General features: G+C 41.0%; 1 protein-coding gene across 2 annotated transcripts; it reads left to right on the plus strand.

Moving 5' to 3' along the window:
- The first annotated feature begins 274 nt into the window (after positions 1 to 274).
- On the plus strand, positions 275 to 18,081 carry LOC309491413 (zinc fingers and homeoboxes protein 2-like). 2 transcript variants are annotated; one of them, XM_082190475.1, is made up of 3 exons: positions 275 to 361; positions 11,610 to 14,079; positions 17,616 to 18,081. In XM_082190475.1, the coding sequence occupies exon 2, from the start codon at positions 11,742 to 11,744 to the stop codon at positions 14,067 to 14,069; it is 2,328 nt and encodes a 775-aa protein (XP_082046601.1). In that variant the 5' UTR covers positions 275 to 361; positions 11,610 to 11,741; the 3' UTR covers positions 14,070 to 14,079; positions 17,616 to 18,081. The 2 variants fall into 2 exon arrangements, with proteins under 2 accessions (XP_082046601.1, XP_082046600.1); XM_082190474.1 differs by lacking the exon at positions 17,616 to 18,081 and having other exon boundaries at positions 11,610 to 14,785.
- The last annotated feature ends 1,915 nt before the right edge of the window (positions 18,082 to 19,996 follow it).

Genomic DNA, 19,996 nt, shown 5'->3' on the forward strand with positions numbered 1-19,996 from the left:
TTATTTATCTGATAGTATTCTTATATTTTTTATATTCAGAAATGTTTATGTGAAGCCCAGTGTAAAGGAGGTCATATAAGGGTCGTGTTTTAATAAGCACCGCTGGATTAAAGGATCCCAGCTGTTGTTGTGTCTGGATAGAGAATATTAATACAGTCCAGCATCACGTGACTGATCTCTCTCTCTGTGTGTGTGTTTGTGTGTGTGTGTGTGTGTGTGCGCGCGCGCGCGCGCGCGTGCGTGTGTATTGAGTATTTATAGCTCATGTTCATTGGTGTAAACTCTGAATGAAACCCTCGCGCGCCGGATCATGTGTCGGCTCCCGTAGATTCCTCCGGAGGATCGCGACGCGTTTCAGAAGGTGAGGCTCTTCACTTCGGTTCCCTGTCATCGTTCCCTCTTATCGTTCCCTGTTATCGTGACTGGTGGAAGTTTCTGGTTGAAGTTCTCCGTGCCTTTACAAACGAGTCCGAACGGGTTTCTGAAGGAAAGATTCAAACTCGGGCAATATACCGAGTCGGTTCCACTCGTTCGGATCTTCTGTGTGTGGTCGTGTGGAGTGAGTTTACTGTCAGAAATGATTCTGATTGATTGACTGATGTTGATTTAAGCTGCTGAAGTTTGAGAAGGTTGAGTTTGTGTAACATTACTGACATGTGAAGTTCTGGACGAGCTTAATTTGCCATAAGTGAATGAATGATCATCTTCATCATGATGAGGTTATGAAGTGACTTTATGACATCTACGCTGATTTACAGTATATCTCAGTCAGTGTGTCACGGGTTTCCAAGGCAACAGCTGTTTCACCTCTCGACACTAGGAGTTCTTCATGATTGTAAGATTGAAACAATATTGTGAAAAGCAGAATATTCTGAACTGGAGTGTGTTGAGAGTTGATAATGTCTAACATGAAGAAATGTAGCCTGTTTATGAGCATCATAATGTTTTTGCATTGTGACATTTTATTATGTCAATTACAACATATAGAACCATGACATAGAAATACAATACTGACATTTGAACATTGTTTTATATCGCAGTAATAATGAAATAATGAGAATAATAGTAAAACATTTTTTTTAAATTATTCCCAAACTGAGCATGTTTTTAAAGTCCCCATGAAATCAAAATGGACAATTCTTGTTTTGTTATGGAATATTACAGTGTTTATTCTAAATTATTTATGGGTGCGCATCATTATTGTGTTAATAATGTTGAATCAGAATCAGTTCCTCTTGCAGCATCTCTTCTCTTCTCTGATGACGAGGGCGGGGCTTTAACCTGTCACTCACATGAGATCAGCCAATAGCAAACCTCAACCATACAACCATCCAATCAATTCCCCACAGACACAATCAAGCCCCGCCCACATTTGTTCTTGTTCTTGAAGCGTTTCACTCAGATATACGACTCAATAGAGGAGAGAAGAGACTTTACCCTGAACCTCGTCTCTCGCCCAGACTCCACAGGTGAGACTGAAATATTATAAGGAAACATGGAATTAGTTTCCATTGTTATGCTGATGACACTCAAATATATATTTCATCACGGCCGGATGAAAACGCTAAATTTTCCAAATTGACAGAGTGTGTTAAAGATATAAAAGATTGGATGACGCGTAATTTTCTTTTATTAAATCCAGACAAGACAGAGGTAATACTTATCGGTTCAAAAAACCGCCCACAAAACCTTGCACAATACAACTTTAACATCGTAGGATGTCCTGTTACTTTATCCTCTACAGTAAAATACCTGGGTGTTATACTCGATTGCAACCTGTCTTTTGAAAATCATATTTCATATGTTACAAAAACAGCCTTTTTCCACCTTAGAAACATTACTAAGCTACATAATATGCTATCAGTTTCTGATGCAGAAAAGTTAGTTCATGCATTCATGACCTCGAGACTGGATTACTGTAATGCTTTATTAGCTGGTTGTCCTGCATCCTCAATAAACAAGCTACAGTTAGTCCAAAATGCCGCCGCTAGAGTTCTTACGAGATCAAGAAAATATGATCATATAACACCGATTTTATCATCACTGCATTGGTTACCTATAAAGTTCCGTATTAATTACAAGGTATTGCTACTGACTTATAAAGCCCTAAACGGCTTAGCTCCAGTCTATTTAACGGATCTTCTATCACCCTATAATCCATCACGCTCTTTAAGATCACTAAATTCAAGGCTTTTGGTCATACCTAGGATATCCAGAACCACCAAAGGAGGGAGAGCATTTTCACATTTGGCTCCAAAACTCTGGAATAGTCTTCCTGATACTGTTCGTTGCTCAGACTCGCTCTCCCAGTTTAAAACTAGATTAAAGTCGCATCTCTTCAGCCAGGCATTCATATAATCCTACAGTTCAAACTACAATCCGGCCTCTAGCTCATAAATGCCAGAGGAGAACTGGCCCCCGACTGAGCCTGGGTTCTCCCAAGGTTTTTTTTTCTCCATTAGGTCACTTGATGGAGTTTTTCGGTTCCTTGCCACTGTTGCCTTTGGCTTGCTCAGTTGGGGATATTTTGGGGATATTTAATTTAATTTTATCAATCAATAAATTCCTCTTGAAACAAACTTTGTTGTATTATTTTAATTTAATACTGTGAAGCTGCTTTGATACAATCTGTTTTGTGAAAAGCGCTATACAAATAAACTTGACTTGACTGACTGGGATGAAGATGATGATGAAGATGATGATGATGAAGGTGATGATGATGATGAGACTGTAATAGTCATTATTGTGAGTAATAATCGTGATAATTTGGGGGAAGTATTTATTGCCATAAAAAAGATTCTTTGTGTAATACATATATTTCTTTTATTTAAATTCATTTCAATTTGAGGTGAACTAAGACCTAAGATTCACGAATCCATGTGTATTTATAGTTAATCTGAAAATTATTATTGCACTTGGTGTCGATGTATATCAATTAAACCATTTATATAAAAACAACAGAAGTGTAAAACAGTAGATCTGAAGATGAAAGTGTGTGTTTCGGCTTTTGAACGCAGGTCAATATTGAGTTTGGCAGCGGACAGAATTCCTGAGCTGGAGTGAATCTGATTGGATGTGTGGGAGGGGCGGGGCTTAGTGCTGCACTCCTATTGGCTGACACTGGAGACTGTCACCTGGACACTTGTTCCTCACAACTAGACAGAATCTCAGTGTGGAATTAGAGCCCTCGGATGTGTGTGTGTGTGTGTGTGTGTGTGTGTGTGTGTGTGTGTGTGTGTGTATAGAGAAAGACAAATGAACTGGCTGAGATTGTGCTGATGGAGGAATTTGAATGAAACATCAGAAATATTGTTTAAGTGTTTTATTCAGAAGTCTGACTGAAAGAAAATGTGTTGTTGCGAATCCTTCCTCTCTAAAGATGGACAAGATGCTTTCATGTATAAAACACAAACCGTACAGTGTGTGATTGTTGCATATGAAATGTTTTCCATTTGCATTTGTTGGTTTGGCAGATGCTTTTATCCTCAGCGGGCAGAAACATGAGGGATGAAGTACACACTTCCCAAATTAGAAATACAGGAAACAATAGAGATGAAGATTAAACTGTCAGTTTTCAGACGGTTCATCATTGATCCTCATCTCTGCTTCTATATTCAGATGAAGAACATTCCCTAAATCAACCCAAACAAAAGCATTTTACAGGAAAACTCAACTTAGCCTTATGTTGGTGATAGATTAACTCTTGATTTTTAATGTGAAATCATTTTTTAAACGTTAGTTGTGCATGTCCCTCTCATTAGCCTATTTTTTTAATAGTTTAAATTGAATATTAATTTCTACCTAAATGTAGCTTTTATTAAAATGAAAAAATAATTGTCAGGGCCATGTTAAGTTTCATTGTGTTTTCGTTCAGTGTAGTGTCCGTCTCCGTAGTTACGGACTCCTCATTGTTTGTTCCCTTGGTTACTGATCAGTCCCACCTGTGTCTAGTTCAGTTCACCGTCGGTTATCGTCAGTGTTTGATGTGTTGTGTTAATATTCTCACGTGTTTTAAAGACTTATTATTATTATTATTATTATTATTATTATTATTATCATTCTGATCATTTGTGTTTGAATTGCACAGCGCCGTGACAATCGTATGCTATTGTTAATATCTGTGTCGTGTCATGTAAATGTATGAACATTTGACTGATGTAATGATATTTGCTAGTCTGGTCCTTCAACCCCAAAACATTTTGAATGTATTAGTCAATTCACTGTAATGTTTTGAAAAAATAATGCCATGGGTTATGAATGTGTGTGTGTGTGTGTGTATATATATATATGTATATATATATATATATATATATATATATATATATATATATATATATATATATATATACACTGCTCAAAAAAATTAAAGGAACACTTTGAAAACACATCAGATCTCAATGGGGAAAAATGTCATGCTGGATATCTATACTAATATGGACTGGGTAATGTGTTATGAACGAAAGGATGCCACATCGTTTGATGGAAATGAAAATGATCAACCTACAGAGGATTGAATTCAAAGACACCCCGGAAATCTAAGTGAAAAAAATGATGTAGCAGGCTTGTCAATTTTGCTGAAATTTCATTGCAGCAACTCAAAATGGTACTCAGTAGTTTGTATGGCCCCCACATGCTTGTATGCATGCCTGACAACGTCGGGGCATGCTCCTAATGAGACGACGGATGGTGTCCTGGGGTATTTTCTCCCAGATCTGGACCAGCGCATCACTGAGCTCCTGGACAGTCTGAGGTGCAACCAGGTGATGTCAGATGGACCAAAACACAATGTCCCAGAGGTGTTCTATTGGATGTAGGTCAGGTGAGCGTGGTGGCCCTTCAATGGTATCATTCCTTCATCCTCCAGGAACTGCCTGCATGCTCTCGCCACATGAGGCCGGGCATTGTTGTGCACCAGGAGGAACCCAGGACCCACTGCACCAGCATAGGGTCTGACAATGGATCCAAGGATTTCATCCCGATACCTAATGGCAGTCAGGGTGCCATTGTCTAGCCTGCAGAGGTCTATGCATCCCTCCATGGATATGCCTCCCCAGACCATCACTGACCCACCACCAAACCGGTCATGCTGAACGATGTTACAGGCAGCATAACATTCTCCACGGCTTCTCCAGACCCTTTCCTGTCTGTCATGTGCTCAGGGTGAACCTGCTCTCATTTGTGAAAACCACAGGGCACCAGTGGCGGACCAGCCAATTCTGGTGTTCAATGGGAAATGCCAATCGAGCTCCCTGGTGCTGGGCAGTGAGCACGGGGCCCACTAGAGGACGTCGGGCCCTCAGGCCACCCTCATGAAGTCTGTTTCTGATTGTTTGGTCAGAGACATTCACACCAGTGGCCTGCTGGAGGTCATTTTGTAGGGCTCTGGCAGTGCTCATCATGTTCCTCCTCGCACAAAGGAGCAGATACCGGTCCTGCTGATGGGTTAAGGACCTTCTACGGCCCTCTCCAGCTCTCCTAGAGTAGCTGTCTGTCTTCCTGGAATCTCCTCCATGCTCTTGAGACTGTGCTGGGAGACACAGCAAACCTTCTGGCAATGGCACGTATTGATGAGCCATCCTGAAGGAGCTGGACTGCCTGCGCAACCTCTGTAGGGTCCAGGTATCGCCTCATGCTACCAGTAGTGACACTGACCCTAGCCAAATGCAAAACTGGTGAAAAACAGTCCGAAAAGATGAGTAGGGAAAAAAAATTCAGTGGCCTCCACCTGTAAAACCATTCCTGTTTTGGGGGTTGTCTCACTGTTGCCCATCTAGTGGACCTGCTGTTAATGTCATTAACACTAAAGCAGCTGAAACTGATTACCAACCCCCTCTGTTACTTAACTGACCAGATCAATATCCCAGGAGTTTAACTGACTTGATGATATTCTCTGATTAAAAAGTGTTCCCTTTATTTTTTTGAGCAGTGTATATATATACCGAGACAGGACCCATCTATATAGCATCATTTTGAGTCTGTTGAAGTTACACATTATTTCGTTAGTCCACTTCAGACATTCTACTGACTAGAAGTAACTACCTGTCTACTAACTCATTAAATTGTAACTACATGTCTACTACCTCTCATTAGAGTATTAGTGGACTGTTATCGTAGTATTATAGAAGTTGACATGTAGTTGTAAGGCCCGGCTCGATCGGCCCAGTGGAGGCGTCCGGGCAGCGGGTGAAGGTCTCGGCGCGTTACTGTCTTTCCTTGTGGCAAAGTCATTTGATTAAATGAAATAATCATTTATTTTCTCGTTATTTCATCTGACTCCATAAATGAAAAGGTTTTAATGATATCTGTGCATCAAGTGAGCGAATGTTTGCCATTCTTTTTAACTTTCATGAAAATAATGTCAGAGTCGATTAGAATAAAATCAAATGTTTACAATTTATTATGCCAGGTAAATGTATCATGCCAATTACATAATCAATTCAAATACAAAACATCAAATACTCTGGAATAAAGAGAAGAGATGCAAACCCGACATTAGGAAATACATGATGCTGAGAGTCCCGGCGACTCTGAACATTCACAGGCTGATCTGAGGTACAGAATCGCCCAGATCCTCTGGTTGCATTTCATTATATAGACATAAACTTCTTTCACATGGAAACATATGCTAACAATGGGAATTTGCATTGATAACCGTCCCAGACTTACTGGGGGCAGAATTTGCATTGAGTTGACACCTTTTGCCTGGAGATCCACCCTCCTTTGTGTGCCAGTTATCCCTAAACTCTTAAAAGCCTTATTAACTGTTGTTTTACTTCTTTGGGAATGAGACGCTTGTACCAGTCGCACTGAGACATTTCAAATGATACCAAACATGTAATACTTGGTGATAATCATTCACATTAAACCATAGATTCTTGGGTGAATTTAGGTGGGGATGGGTGAAGGGAATGATGTGTAAATTGGGAGGTGGTCAACTCAAGTGTGATCGGGTCTTGAATGATGGTACTAGGAGCATCAAAATAAAGAGTTAGCAGATATTAAGCAGATATTAAGCATCAGTCTACTAATACTCTAATGACTGCTAGTTTGTTACTTCTAGTTAGTAGAAATAAAGTGTTCGCAAACGTGATTATAGGGCTTTGTTTTCCTGTGTATTTAAGAGCTTCAGTTCTATCCACTCATAAGGTTGCTGTGAGAATATTGGATACCAGTGAAATCCTCGATAGCAATTTAGATGCCACAGCAGAAACTAATACTAGGCTAAGGTAAGTTAAAAAAAATCAAACGATTATTGAAGATACAGTATGTAAATGGTTAGTTATACAATAAAAAGATTACAAACAATAAAACTAATACTATGTAAACCTATTGTGTCGTATATCTGAGTGAAGCACTTCAGGAACAAGAACAAATGTGGGCGGGGCTTGATTGTGTCTGTGGGGAATTGATTGGATGGTTGTATGGTTGAGGTTTGCTATTGGCTGATCTCATGTGAGTGACAGGTATAGCCCCGCCCTCGTCATCAGAGAAGAGAAGAGATGCTGCAAGAGGAACTGATTCTGATTCAACATTATTAACACAATAATGATATGCACCCATAAGTAATTTACAATAAACACTGTAATATTCCATAAAAAAAACAGATGTCACCTGTGGTTACCATGGTAACAGAGAGAGTTTAATCAGCAGTCAGGATTTAAAAACCCATTCTTTGTGATGTTAAGAGAATCTTCAGAAAGTCAGAGTGTGTGTGTGTGTGTGTGTGTGTGTGTGTGTGTGTGTGTGTGTGTGTGTGTGTGTGTTGAAGACTGCGACAGAGTCTCATGCAAGTTTAATAATGACAGTCCAGCGCTGTGGTGATGCTGAATGTGTCATTACTCTCATTTGCACACGTGTGTGTGTGGCTCGCTGTCAGGCTGCTGTAATTAATGAACACACAATGTTGCTGGGCTGTCACACTCTCACTGTTGCCATAACAACAACATGCAAATGAAGCTTGGCTTGATGTTTTTACATTTATAATCAGGAGAGAGAGAAAAGCGATTTCTTCCCTCCAGCAGAAGCGACGTGATTCCTCCACACGCGCCGTCATTAATATTACACACGCGGCTTCCAGCGTCCTGATGTGGAAGAGCTGCTCGGACACACACACACACACACACACACTCCTCCGCTTGACCATCATCTGCTTTCTTCTAGTTCTGCAGAACACAATCAATCTGCTCAGCGACGTATTAAATGTATTATGTGTATGCTAGGTCAAAGAGATGTGTTTTTAGTCTAGCTTTGAACTGACAGTGTGTGTCTGCTTCCCGGACAATGTTAGGAAGACTGTTCCAGAGTTTTGGTGCTAAATAGGAAAAGGATCTACCGCCAGCAGTCGATTTTGATATTCTAGGTATTATCAACTGGCCGGAATTTTGAGATCGCAATAGACGTGAAGGATTATAATGCGTTAAGAGCTCGCTCAAGCACTGCGGAGCTAAACCATTTAGTGCTTTGTAAGTAATCAGCAATATTTTAAAATGTATACAATGTTTAATAGGGAGCCAATGCAGTGTTGACAGAACCGGGCTAATATGGTCATACTTCCTGGTTCTGGTAAGAACTCGAGCTGCTGCGTTTTGGACCAGCTGTAGTTTGTTTATTAAGCGTGCAGGACAACTAGCCTGACTACGTCAGACTTCGTACTTCCGCTCAATTTCAGTTCGCTTCTGTAGTCAGTCTGAGATAGCGACCTGTCTATCAGTTTTCCTCTGGCCTGAAAACAGCCGGCCAATCAACGAACAGAGGGCGGGCTGAGAGCCGTGACATAGACGTTGATTGTACCGTGGATGCGTAGATTTACTTCACATAATCTGCAATAGTCGTTCACAGCCATGTTCACTCCGGTATTTCGCTCGATGGTTTTGTTTTCGCATCATACATGTGTTCACAGTGGAAGTTAGATGCGGCTGAGCCGGCGGATAACACACGTCATAACCAAACATTATGTGATTGGCTTACGGGTAACCAATGATTTTAAACTTCAGACAAGCGCCCCCCGCGAGAAAGAAAACACTTTTCAATTATGCCATGCCAGACTCTGTCTACGAAGCAAAGCGAAGTAGCAGAGTTTGGTATTACCAGGCTACAGGGCAACCACCCAGTAGAGCATTACAGTAATCTAGCCTTGAGGTCATGAACGCATGAACTAATTGTTCCGCATTTGTCAATGAGAGCATATGGCGTAATTTAGATATATTTTTAAGATGGAAAAATGCGGTTTTACAGATACTAGACACGTAACTTTCAAATGAAAGATTGGTATCAAAGAGCACACCCAGGTTCCTAACCGACGACGAAGACTTGACAGAGCAGCCATCAAGTGTTAGACAGTATTCTAGTCTAGTCCAATCATTATAATCTCTGTTTTTTCAGAATTAAGTTGTAAGAAATTACTAGTCATCCAATTTTTTATATCAGCTATGCATTTTGTTCATTTTGTGAATTGGTCATTCTCCTCGGGGACCCTATACACAATATATGAACAAACAAAATGTGATAAATATATAACCCCAAAACACACAAAAACACATCACGCAATGCTAAAACATTATTTTCTATGACATTAATTTGACCGTAAATAGCCTACTTGTTTTAAAAGTTCTTATGTCGTTGAATGAAAAAAGGACACTAATATGATTAACGTCTTTAAAGGGATAGTTCACTTTGAAATTAAATTTTGGTATGTTTTAGCTCAAGGGCATCCACGAACAGTTTTTATATCGTTTTTACCTCTTGAACTCAGCCACGTCCAAGTGATCTGAGAGCGCGGGCGGGTATAGATATATACACTAGATGTCGCCTTGGCTACTGCGAAACCGTAGCCAAGGCGACATCTATTGTATATATCTATACCCGGCCGCGCTCTCAGATCACTTGGACGTGGCTGAGTTCAAGAGGTAAAAAACATATAAAAACTGTTTGTTTTCTCACACAAACCGCTCGTTTCGTGTCTTAGGCCATCAATGTGTACTTACAATGGGGAATTGTTTAATTTGGACGACGGGGAATTGTTTTAATTTGGACTCTGTGCATGCTGTTTGAGACAAGTGACCATCGACCTGCATTATATGACTGACAGACAAGAACGGTTTGACCTAAAAATATCAAAATTGAAACTACTGCGGAAAAAAAGACACCTACATCTTGGATGCCCTTGAGGTAAGCTAAAACATACTAAAATTTAATTTCAAAGTGAACTATCCCTTTAAATATTTATACAGTATGAAATTACATGTATAATGGGGAAATGAAAATGTCATTATGTGTGAGTACAATGTGATCTCTGTGTGTGTGTTTCTGCTGATGTGATGAATATATTCATGTGTGTTTGGATTCTCAGTCGAATCGTGCCAGAATCGCCTCACTGACCCTCCAGCCTTGAGATCTCAAACGTCTGGGATTGGTTACAAATTAATACAAACCTGTTTCACTTTCCCCCGCAGATTAGACACTTTCTTTTCTCTTTCTCCTTCTCCTCTTCGTCTGTGATTCTAGATAAAGCTGTTGGTAAGTCTTCTGTCTTTGCTGAGTTGTTGGCTTTGATTCTGGAATGCTTGAACTCATGAACCTTCTGTGCAAACTCCTCTTTCTCTCTGTTGAAAAGTGTGCATCTGCTTTGTTTGTCAGAGGTTTTTATTATTTGATTGTTCCACATTGCAGTATATAGCACCAAATATTGTGCACCAAAATAATTGAGTTTTTGGATAACCTTCTCTCTAAGCCTTAGAATTAAACAGGTCGTTTTTTGCTGCTCTGCATGTAAGACTTTTATGTAAATGCTTCTTCACATGTGAAATGAGTAACAGTAAGACATTTTTGCTGTTTAGTTTCAATAAACCTTTTTTCACTGGGGAGGGAATTTTCTGTTCTGAAAAGTTACAGTATGTTTTTATAGTCCAGTGAACTCTTATTTCAGATAATCAAGAAAACATTTGCACAAAAACTTTTACTTAAGACACTTAGGGCCAGATTTACTAACAGTTTGCGCCAGCAGCACAACCCTCTTTTGGCGTTAAAAAACTACTGTCAGGATTTACTAACGACACGCAGTGAGAAACTAGCGCTGAAAAAGCGTGGACAGGGTTATTTTTTTTTGGCTGACCTTAGTGCATATGCATATGTAGGAGTTTCCCTTTCAGATGCAGTATTCATGGGAGTCAGTAGAGTATTTAAATGAATCACGCAAGGTGATTTACTAAGGTTTGCGCTCATCAATGTACAAGTTGTTTGCGCCATTATTTACGGGCCAAAAAAAGCACGTCTTTAACCAGACGCTAACTGGTAGATTGTGTTGGTTATTATGGAAATGATCTGACTCCGTCTGTGTTCTTTAATTTGTGTGTCATCGGTAGATCATCGCAGAACTTTACACTCCCATCTGCGCAGTTCTGGAATTGCGCTCTCACGCTAATGTGCCCTGTTTAGTAAATCTGCTCCTTACTGTGCTTTCAGGGTAAACAGTCATCAGAATGTGTGTTCGATGGGAATTAATTAAGCCCATGCCTTTGACGTTTCTAGTGCCTTGCTCTTCCTGTTACAGGACCTGATTGGTGTCACTGACCTTCTAATAAAGTCCTTCTGTATCTTTTCTCTTTGTTCAGGTGAGCCTCCATGACACCCAGATTATCAGATGAAGCTCACCTGCCCAAATGCTGGGTTTTCACTCTGATCCCTTAGTCCCTAATTAAAATCCCTCACCAGACCATCATCTGGCCGTCGTCACCGTACTCATCATGTCAAGCCAAAGGAACACCTGTGTGCTCAATACAACTGGCTTCACTCCTGAAGACTCTGTGGAGATGGATGTTTCAGTGGAGACTGCGCTGGACAGATGTGATCCTGTTCCGCCTCCAACATACGAAAGCCGGATGGCATTGAACGACGAGGAAGAGGAAAAGACCGAAGGGGCTTCTTCATCGGAGAAGGGTTCCTTCTACACCCGTAACCTCCGCAACTACAGAGATCATGAGGACTTCCATCGGTCTGAAGGACCATTCTGTGTTTGCACCTTCTGCAATTTCAGTACCAACAACTTTGAATGTCATGATAAAGTTCAACACCCAAACGACAGCTGTTCCAAGTTCAGGCAAACCGTTGATTGCGAGAATGATGGTTCCCTTCTGGAAGCAGGTGGAGACACTGGAAAGACACCAAAATACAGCATTTTGGAGAAAGGACTCGAGGTGGAGAAGGATCTGTATAGTCCAGTGTTGAAGGATGAGATCAGGGCTGTGAGTGTAAATGGTACGATCATTATCCCAGAGCCCGTGTGTCATGTGACTCCTCTTCTACAGCGACCTCCCAATCTCTGCAACTCTCCCACAATCGCAGTTCCTCTTCACACCAGCAAGTACAACCCAATCCTGGACAGCAATCCCACCCTGATCACATGTTTCAGCAGATTCCCGTACCCGACGCACTCAGAGTTCTCCTGGCTCACTTCAGTCTCCAGGCTCCCGGAGGAGCAGATCAAGGTGTGGTTCTCCACCCAGCGCCTGAAGCAGGGCATCACCTGGACTCCTGAAGAGGTGGAAGAAGCCCGGAAGAAGATGTTCAATGGGAGTATACCAACCCCACAGCAGACCTGTGTGGCTTCACCTACACCTGAACCAACTCGTCAGACCAGCCTTGCATCAAACAGCTCAGCAAATATATCACCCACCACTTCTACAGCTCTCCGTCAGACTCTTAAACACTCTTCAGGAACTCCTCTCTTGGCTTCAGAGCTCAAACGCCCTGTTGTGCACATGCCTCCACTTCTCGCTTCTTCTCCTGGGTTCCCTGAGTGTAAAACATCTAGCCCTGCTTCTTTTGTGGCCTCAGACATGAAGAGACCTGTTGCATATTGTGTCCCACCTAAAGGGAAACTCCCAATGGTTCAATCCAAAGAGAAGATGATGTCCAAAGAAAGACTCCCTTTGTTACCCATAGTGTCCACTAATCTCAAAAGATCTCTAATTCATCAGCAAATAGACAATCGTACTTCTGCCTTCATTCCTAAAAACAAGTTATCCTGCTTTGGTAATGGTGTAACCGTGTCCTCTTCACCAGCACAAGTGAACAGACCAACAATCATCCAGACTCTTTCCCGGTCCCCGACACCAGTCCTTCAGTGTAAGTCTACAGAACCACCAATGGTCCCATGCTTCAGTAGTCAGAATGACAAAGAAATCCCACATGGAGATGTTAAGCATTGGTTTCTTGACCACACTACAAATTCCCAGAACTCGTGTGTTGAATTCGGTTCAGTTCCCACTCAGTTTCCTCTTCTGAAGGACAAGAGTCCGGGACAAATCAAGCTTCTAGAGGAGAGTTTCCAGAGGTACAGTTTCCCATCCCATAATGAGGTCAAGCACCTCATGACCACCACTAGACTGTCCAGAGAGGAACTCGAGAGCTGGTTCTCGGAGCGCAGAGCACTTCGAGATTATCTGGAACAAGCCCTGCTGAACTCCATGGGTTCTAGACGGGATTCCCTACAGCCGGTCCTCAACGGATCCCAGAGATCTGGGACTCGTACCTTCAGCCCTGTGCCTCCCAACAGCAAGTCTGTGAACCAGGTCAAAAATGGGTTAGTCCAAAGCCGATGGCCTTCGCCTGTAGAGTTCAGGCGTATGGAGATGCAGACGCGGTTGTCCCGCACAGAACTTGTCCGGTGGTTCCGAGACAGTCGGCTGGCTCGGCAGAGCTGCGTCCTGGACTGGAAGGAGGTGTTTGGAGAGCGGAACGGCTGCCGGGCTGAAGACTATCTGAGCCCAAAGGATAGACCACTTAGAGAAGAGATCATCAAACCCAGCAGCCCAGAGATCGAGAACCAGTTCTCCAACACACTCGCTCAGCACACGGGGAACCCAGAGATCGAGAACCGGTTCTCTAACCCACTCGCTCAGCACACGGGGAACCCAGAGATCGAGAACCGGTACTCCAACACACTCACTCAGCACACGGGGAACCCAGAGATCGAGAACTGGTTCTCCAACACACTCACTCAGCACACGGAGAACATCGGGGAAGCGTTTGGAGACGGCAGCGAGGACTTTGGAGTTTCAGACTCCAGTTAGAAGATGGAAGGTATGTTTAAAGATGAGCAGAACACTGTTGCATGTGCTGCTGTTGTCATGAAAGTCGTGTTTTTTGGTTAAGTGTATTGAAAGAATCGTAGAAGTGTAACCCTCTGGTGTTCTTCAGGGTCTTTTTAACCCGCAAATGACTTTTGCTGAATTTGTTTAAAATGTTCTCCTTGTCCAAATGGCATGAAACTTTGTACGGCTCTCAACCCTTTCTAGATCTACAAATTATTATTTTTTAAATTGTAATGATATCTGTTTTTATGACAGTGTGAAAAAAATTGTCACACTCACGGTCTTTGGGGTGTCTGGAGACCCCGCATAGAAAATGGACAAAATGCATCATCACAATCAGAAACAACGCAGAACACACATAGACAGAAATGAAGTGGCACACTTCTAACAATGCTAAAAACATTCACCATGCAAAATTATCATGCTCACATACACACACACACGCACACACACACACACACACACGCACACACACACAGAGGAATACATTTGTGAGTCTATAAAAACTGCTCTCTTATAATTTGTCACATAAAATAGTCCAAAATGTGGAACCACCAAAAAAATTTAATAATTGGTGACACTGACACATCGACAATGTGAACACACACACACACACACACACACACACACACACACACACAGAGAGAGAGAGAGACAAAAGTTACTGCTTTATTTGCTCATTTGTTATGCTGTTCAGTTCATTGCATGTCATGTATTTTTACTCAATATATAATAGAACTGTGTATATCATTACCCTGTATACATTTGTACAATTATATGAAAAAAAGAAGATTGAAATAAATGATAAACTCTAAAAACTTGCATCTTTTTCAAGCTTGATTCTAATCATAATGTAACATTATTGAAAAACAAAAACAAATTCAGTACAAAAAATCCTAAACTTTGAGAAAGTCATTTTTATTGTTATAATTGTGATTTCATAATATTTAGATATGAATCCAACTGGAAAACCTTGTGAAAAGATATCTTTCAGTTAGTCAAATAGCATATAGTGGAGCTCTATAGCCATCTAGTGATTAAAACTACACTTTCCATAATATGGGCAACAATTTTACTCTAAACCATGTAAAATGATCCATGTTATCCCCATAAATGAAATGTAGAAATGTGGGTCTTTTATAAAGTGAATTTTACATTAAAAAGCTGTTTTTGTAAAAACCTATTTAATTAAAAAGCTGTTTTTGTATAAAAACCTATTTAAAAAAAAAAACATTTTTTAATTAAAAAATATATCATAAATCCTCCAAAAACTGCACAAATGTGTAGTAAAAACATTAATAAAAAGAGTAAGATTACGTTTGTAAAAAAAATGTAAAAAGAATTTTTTTTTAACAAAACACTTTTTTTTACAAAATTACATGTTGTTGCCTGTGGTCCCTGGAGACCCCAAGACCACGAGTGTGCACCCCAAACGAAGACCACACTTAAAGGGGTCATGAAATAAGAAATCAAAATTTCCTTGATCTTTTAATTTATAAGAGGTCATTGTACTATAAAACATCCTGTAAGTTTCAGAACTCAAAACGTTCTTGTTAGTCTAAAAACATCTTATATTGAAGCCAATCCCTCTGAACGAATGACTGCGGAATGTGTCACTTTACATCTACAGCTACATCACTGCTTATCTGGCCCCGCCCACCGATTCTACATCACTGCTTATCTGGTCCCGCCCACCTACATCACTGCTTATCTGGCCCCGCCCACCGATTGTACATCTGGCCCCGCCCACCGATTCTATATCACTGCTTATCTGGCCCCGCCCACCTACATCACTGCTTATCTGGCCCCGCCCACCGATTCTACATCACTGCTTATCTGGCTCCGCCCACCGATTCTACATCACTGCTTATCTAGCCCCGCCCACCGATTCTACATCACTGCTTATCTGGCCCCGCCCACCGATTCTACATCACTGCTTATCTGGCTCCGCCCACCGATTCTACATCACTGCTTATCTGGCCCCGCCCACCGATTCTACATCACTGCTTATCTGGCTCCGCCCACCGATTCTACATCACTGCTTATCTGGCTCCGCCCACCGATTCTACATCACTGCTTATCTAGCCCAGCCCACCGATTCTACATCACTGCTTATCTGGCTCCGCCCACCGATTCTACATCACTGCTTATCTAGCCCCGCCCACCGATTCTACATCACTGCTTATCTGGCCCCGCCCACCGATTCTACATCACTGCTTATCTAGCCCCGCCCACCGATTCTACATCACTGCTTATCTGGCCCCGCCCACCGATTCTACATCACTGCTTATCTAGCCCCGCCCACCGATTCTACATCACTGCTTATCTGGCCCCGCCCACCGATTCGCGCATGTCATGCAGTGGGTAAATAACGAGAGACGCAAACGCAGGTCAATGCAGAAACCAAACGGTAAAAGCTCTGAAGATAACAAGACCAGACTGAAACAACACAGCCTTTTGCACTACCTTCCCTCTGATCCCAACATTAGGAAGGAGTGGATTAACTTTATTTTGACGTTCCAGAGCGCGTCAGTAAGAACTTGGTCCTTTGTTCACTTCATTTCACTGTGGATTCAGTTACAAACACGGCACAGGTCGACGCAGGGTTTTCAGAGAGATTGAAATTGAAAGACGATGCTGTACCGAGTATTCGGATCCGACAGTAATATCGCACCACACTGCACGTAACTGTTGTTATTACGTGCTCACTATCGCCGTTATGACAGATCGTTAGACCTGGACTGAGTATGTGTGCGTTGTTAACCTGTATGGCTACATTTCACCGCCTGCCATTTCTCAACATCGGAAGTTTATAAACGATCCCACACGTGTACTGACGGGGCATTGAACATATTTACATATGCAGAACGGTTGGCCAATCACAGCAGTGGGTGTTTACTTCCGAGTCTATAATCCCCCCCGCCGGCTCAGACCATGTGTTTCGGTGAGGGGGTCAACAGGACAGACTATAGCCCATTACTGATAATAATATCATTATTTATATTAAAAAAATACTTTTAATCTAGAAGTGGACCTCGGAGAACAGCACACAATAATAACTCGTAATGGACCAGCGTTTGAGAAATGTCTGTTTTGTTTTTTCATCCATATAATGGAAGTCAATGTGCAGATTATAGTGTCAACTGTCTTCAACATAATATCTACTTCTGTGTTCTACATGCACGTGGACTGAGTTATTTTCATTAGATGTTTCAGTTTTATTAGACTATATTTTTGAAACATGCATTTTAATGTTTAAATTATTTTCTATGGTAGTTGACATTATTTCCCAAATGACTGAAGTTGCTTTGAGCCTGTAACATTCCTCTGAATACAACACTCATAATAACTGACAGCAATGACCAGAGGTCTAACTTTAGTTATGAATTATAAGGCATCACTTTGTGTGTCTGTAAATGTGAGTTTTCATGATGAGATGTGTGTGTACAGCGTGTATGTGTGTGTATATCAGTGGGATGAGTGAGCCTGACCTGTTTAAAGGTAATTATGATTTTTCCTTCACAGGAGAGAGAGACGGGTCGCTAGTGTTTCTCTGGAGAACCGTGGAGGAGCGTCAGGAACCGCTGATGTGTGTGTGTGTGTGTGTGTGTGTGTGTGTGTGTGTGTGTGTTGGACTTTAAAAACACACCGGGAACTTCTGTGTGCCAATGCTGGAGTATCTGTGCTTTTGAAAGGTTCTGTACACACACTTCTGCTGCAGATCTGTACATGCCATATTTTACTACATTTTATAATGGAATCAAATTTCGTCTTTTTTATTGGACATGTATATTTCCGAACAGTGGGAAGAGATTCAGAACCTCGAGGTGCTGAATATCCTCCGGAGTCCGGACTCTTCGTTCTCTACAGCCCATAATGATCCTCTCGCTACAGACGTGATATATGAACAGAAACACTGCTGAATGTCTGCTGTACACACTCCTGATGATGTTTAAACTGGTGTGTTTGCCTTCTGTGTTTCTGTTCTGTCGTGTCAGTAAACGCTAACGCTCTTCACACACACACACACACACACACACACACACACACACACACACACACACACACACACACACACACACACACACACACACACACACACACACACACACACACACACACCGCCTCTGGAATCCAATAAAACACAGTCGGATTTACTGTGTTTGTTTGTGAGATGTCATTGCAGTAATATATTTCATATGAAACTTCGTTCTGTTCCATAGATTCACTTCGCTGTGAAAGCTGAATCATAATTACAGATCATTGTGAATCGGAGACGTCTGTGATTGGTTGATCTGGTTGTTTAAACCCTCATCCTTCCCTTTTATCTAGACCCGAAACTTTTTTTTGTTTAGTTTGTTTTTTTATGTTAAAAATCGAGTGTTCATCAGAGGGTCCAAGACACCAGGACTTTTGTCGCACTTCAACTACGAATACACAGTTTATTTTTATTTTTTTAATGGATTCGAGGAGTTTTGTGGTTGAAATTTGAAAAGTAACAAATCGGCTCAGTTTGCCCCCCCTGAGGAATGAATGGAATGCGAGGAATGCTTCAGTTCACATAGAAAAACACAAAAATGCTAAAAATTCAAACTAAAAACTCTAAAACTTTACCAAAAAATGTATTTATAATGTCTGCATGTGTATCTGAGAGTACACTGAGGGTAACTGGCTTTACGACCCAGAGGAACAGCTCGTTTACTCCATATAGAGATATAAGCTCATTTAGAGTCATGAAATATCATCTTATATTATTATTATCCACAAGAGGTCGACAAAAACTCCCAGTGTAAGATATGTAGAGCTGAGTAACAGGAGTCATGCATGAAATTGTGAGTTATTTAGATTTTTAGTTGAAAGAATCTGAGGAATGTGCTTAAATTACCTTTTTTTTTTTTTGATCAAATCTAGTAATTTAAAGGTAAATAAAATAAAATTATTACAAAAGAATTGAATAAAAAATAAAAATAAGTTTAGGGCCTGGGGTCAGGATGAGATACTGATATAAACTCTACATCTGTGTGTGTGTGTGTGTGTGTGTGTGTGTGTGTGTGTGTGTGTGTGTGTGTGTGTGAACATCTCCACATCTACAGACTTAAGAAAGTCATGGTGTGAATTCCATTTTTTGGGTGAAGGAACCGTTTAACTTTAGTTTTTGCTGTCAGGCCGGAGACAGAGCTGAGATTCATGAGATTTCAGACCGTCACGATCTTGATGTTCTAATGATCTCCTGCGTTTATAATAATCCTGTATTATTTCTCGATCTTCAGTGTTTCACTACACCGCTACTGTAACATCAGCTGACGATGAGGATCTTCCTCTGTGTTTACGTCTCATTTTCCAGATTAAATATCCAAATATTCTTAAATCAAGATACATTTACTAGAGAAGAAGAAAAATGACTGAAGTTATTAATTTTTATTAAAAATATATTTTAAAAAAATAAGCAAATTGATGCTTATAACAAGAAAAACGTTTTATGTAAGTAAAAGTGTCCAGATTCTCCTCCTAATTCCGTTGCCAGAGATTTGATAAGCCAAGTCCTTTCCCTTCTAAAGTAAATGTCTTGATTTAAGCATTTGTAGATATTTGTAATGGGAAACACTTAGGCCACATCCACACGAAGCCAGAGCTTTCCTTTCCGATTTTTTTTTTTTCGTTAAAAAAAAAAAATTCCGTAAACACGGCGTCGTCTCAAGAAATATCTGCGTACACACGAAACCACTGAAACCGACTCAAACGATGTAGTATACATGCCAGACCAGTATGTGGCGCTGTAATTCTGCCACAGACATACACTAAAAACAGAGAAGAAGACTTGGAGCTCGCGCATAAACCTTGCGCACTGTATACTATGGCTGTATGTATACAACAATAATATTAGGCACAGTAGCTTCTTTTTTTCT

This window comes from Leuciscus leuciscus (genome assembly GCF_965113295.1).
Source record: "Leuciscus leuciscus genome assembly, contig: HAP1_SCAFFOLD_233, whole genome shotgun sequence".
Classification (NCBI taxonomy): domain Eukaryota; kingdom Metazoa; phylum Chordata; class Actinopteri; order Cypriniformes; family Leuciscidae; genus Leuciscus; species Leuciscus leuciscus.

Excerpts from the sequence above, each read along its gene's own strand:
- LOC309491413 (XM_082190475.1), top strand. The coding sequence starts at position 11,742 with ATGTCAAGCCAAAGGAACACCTGTGTGCTCAATACAACTGGCTTCACT.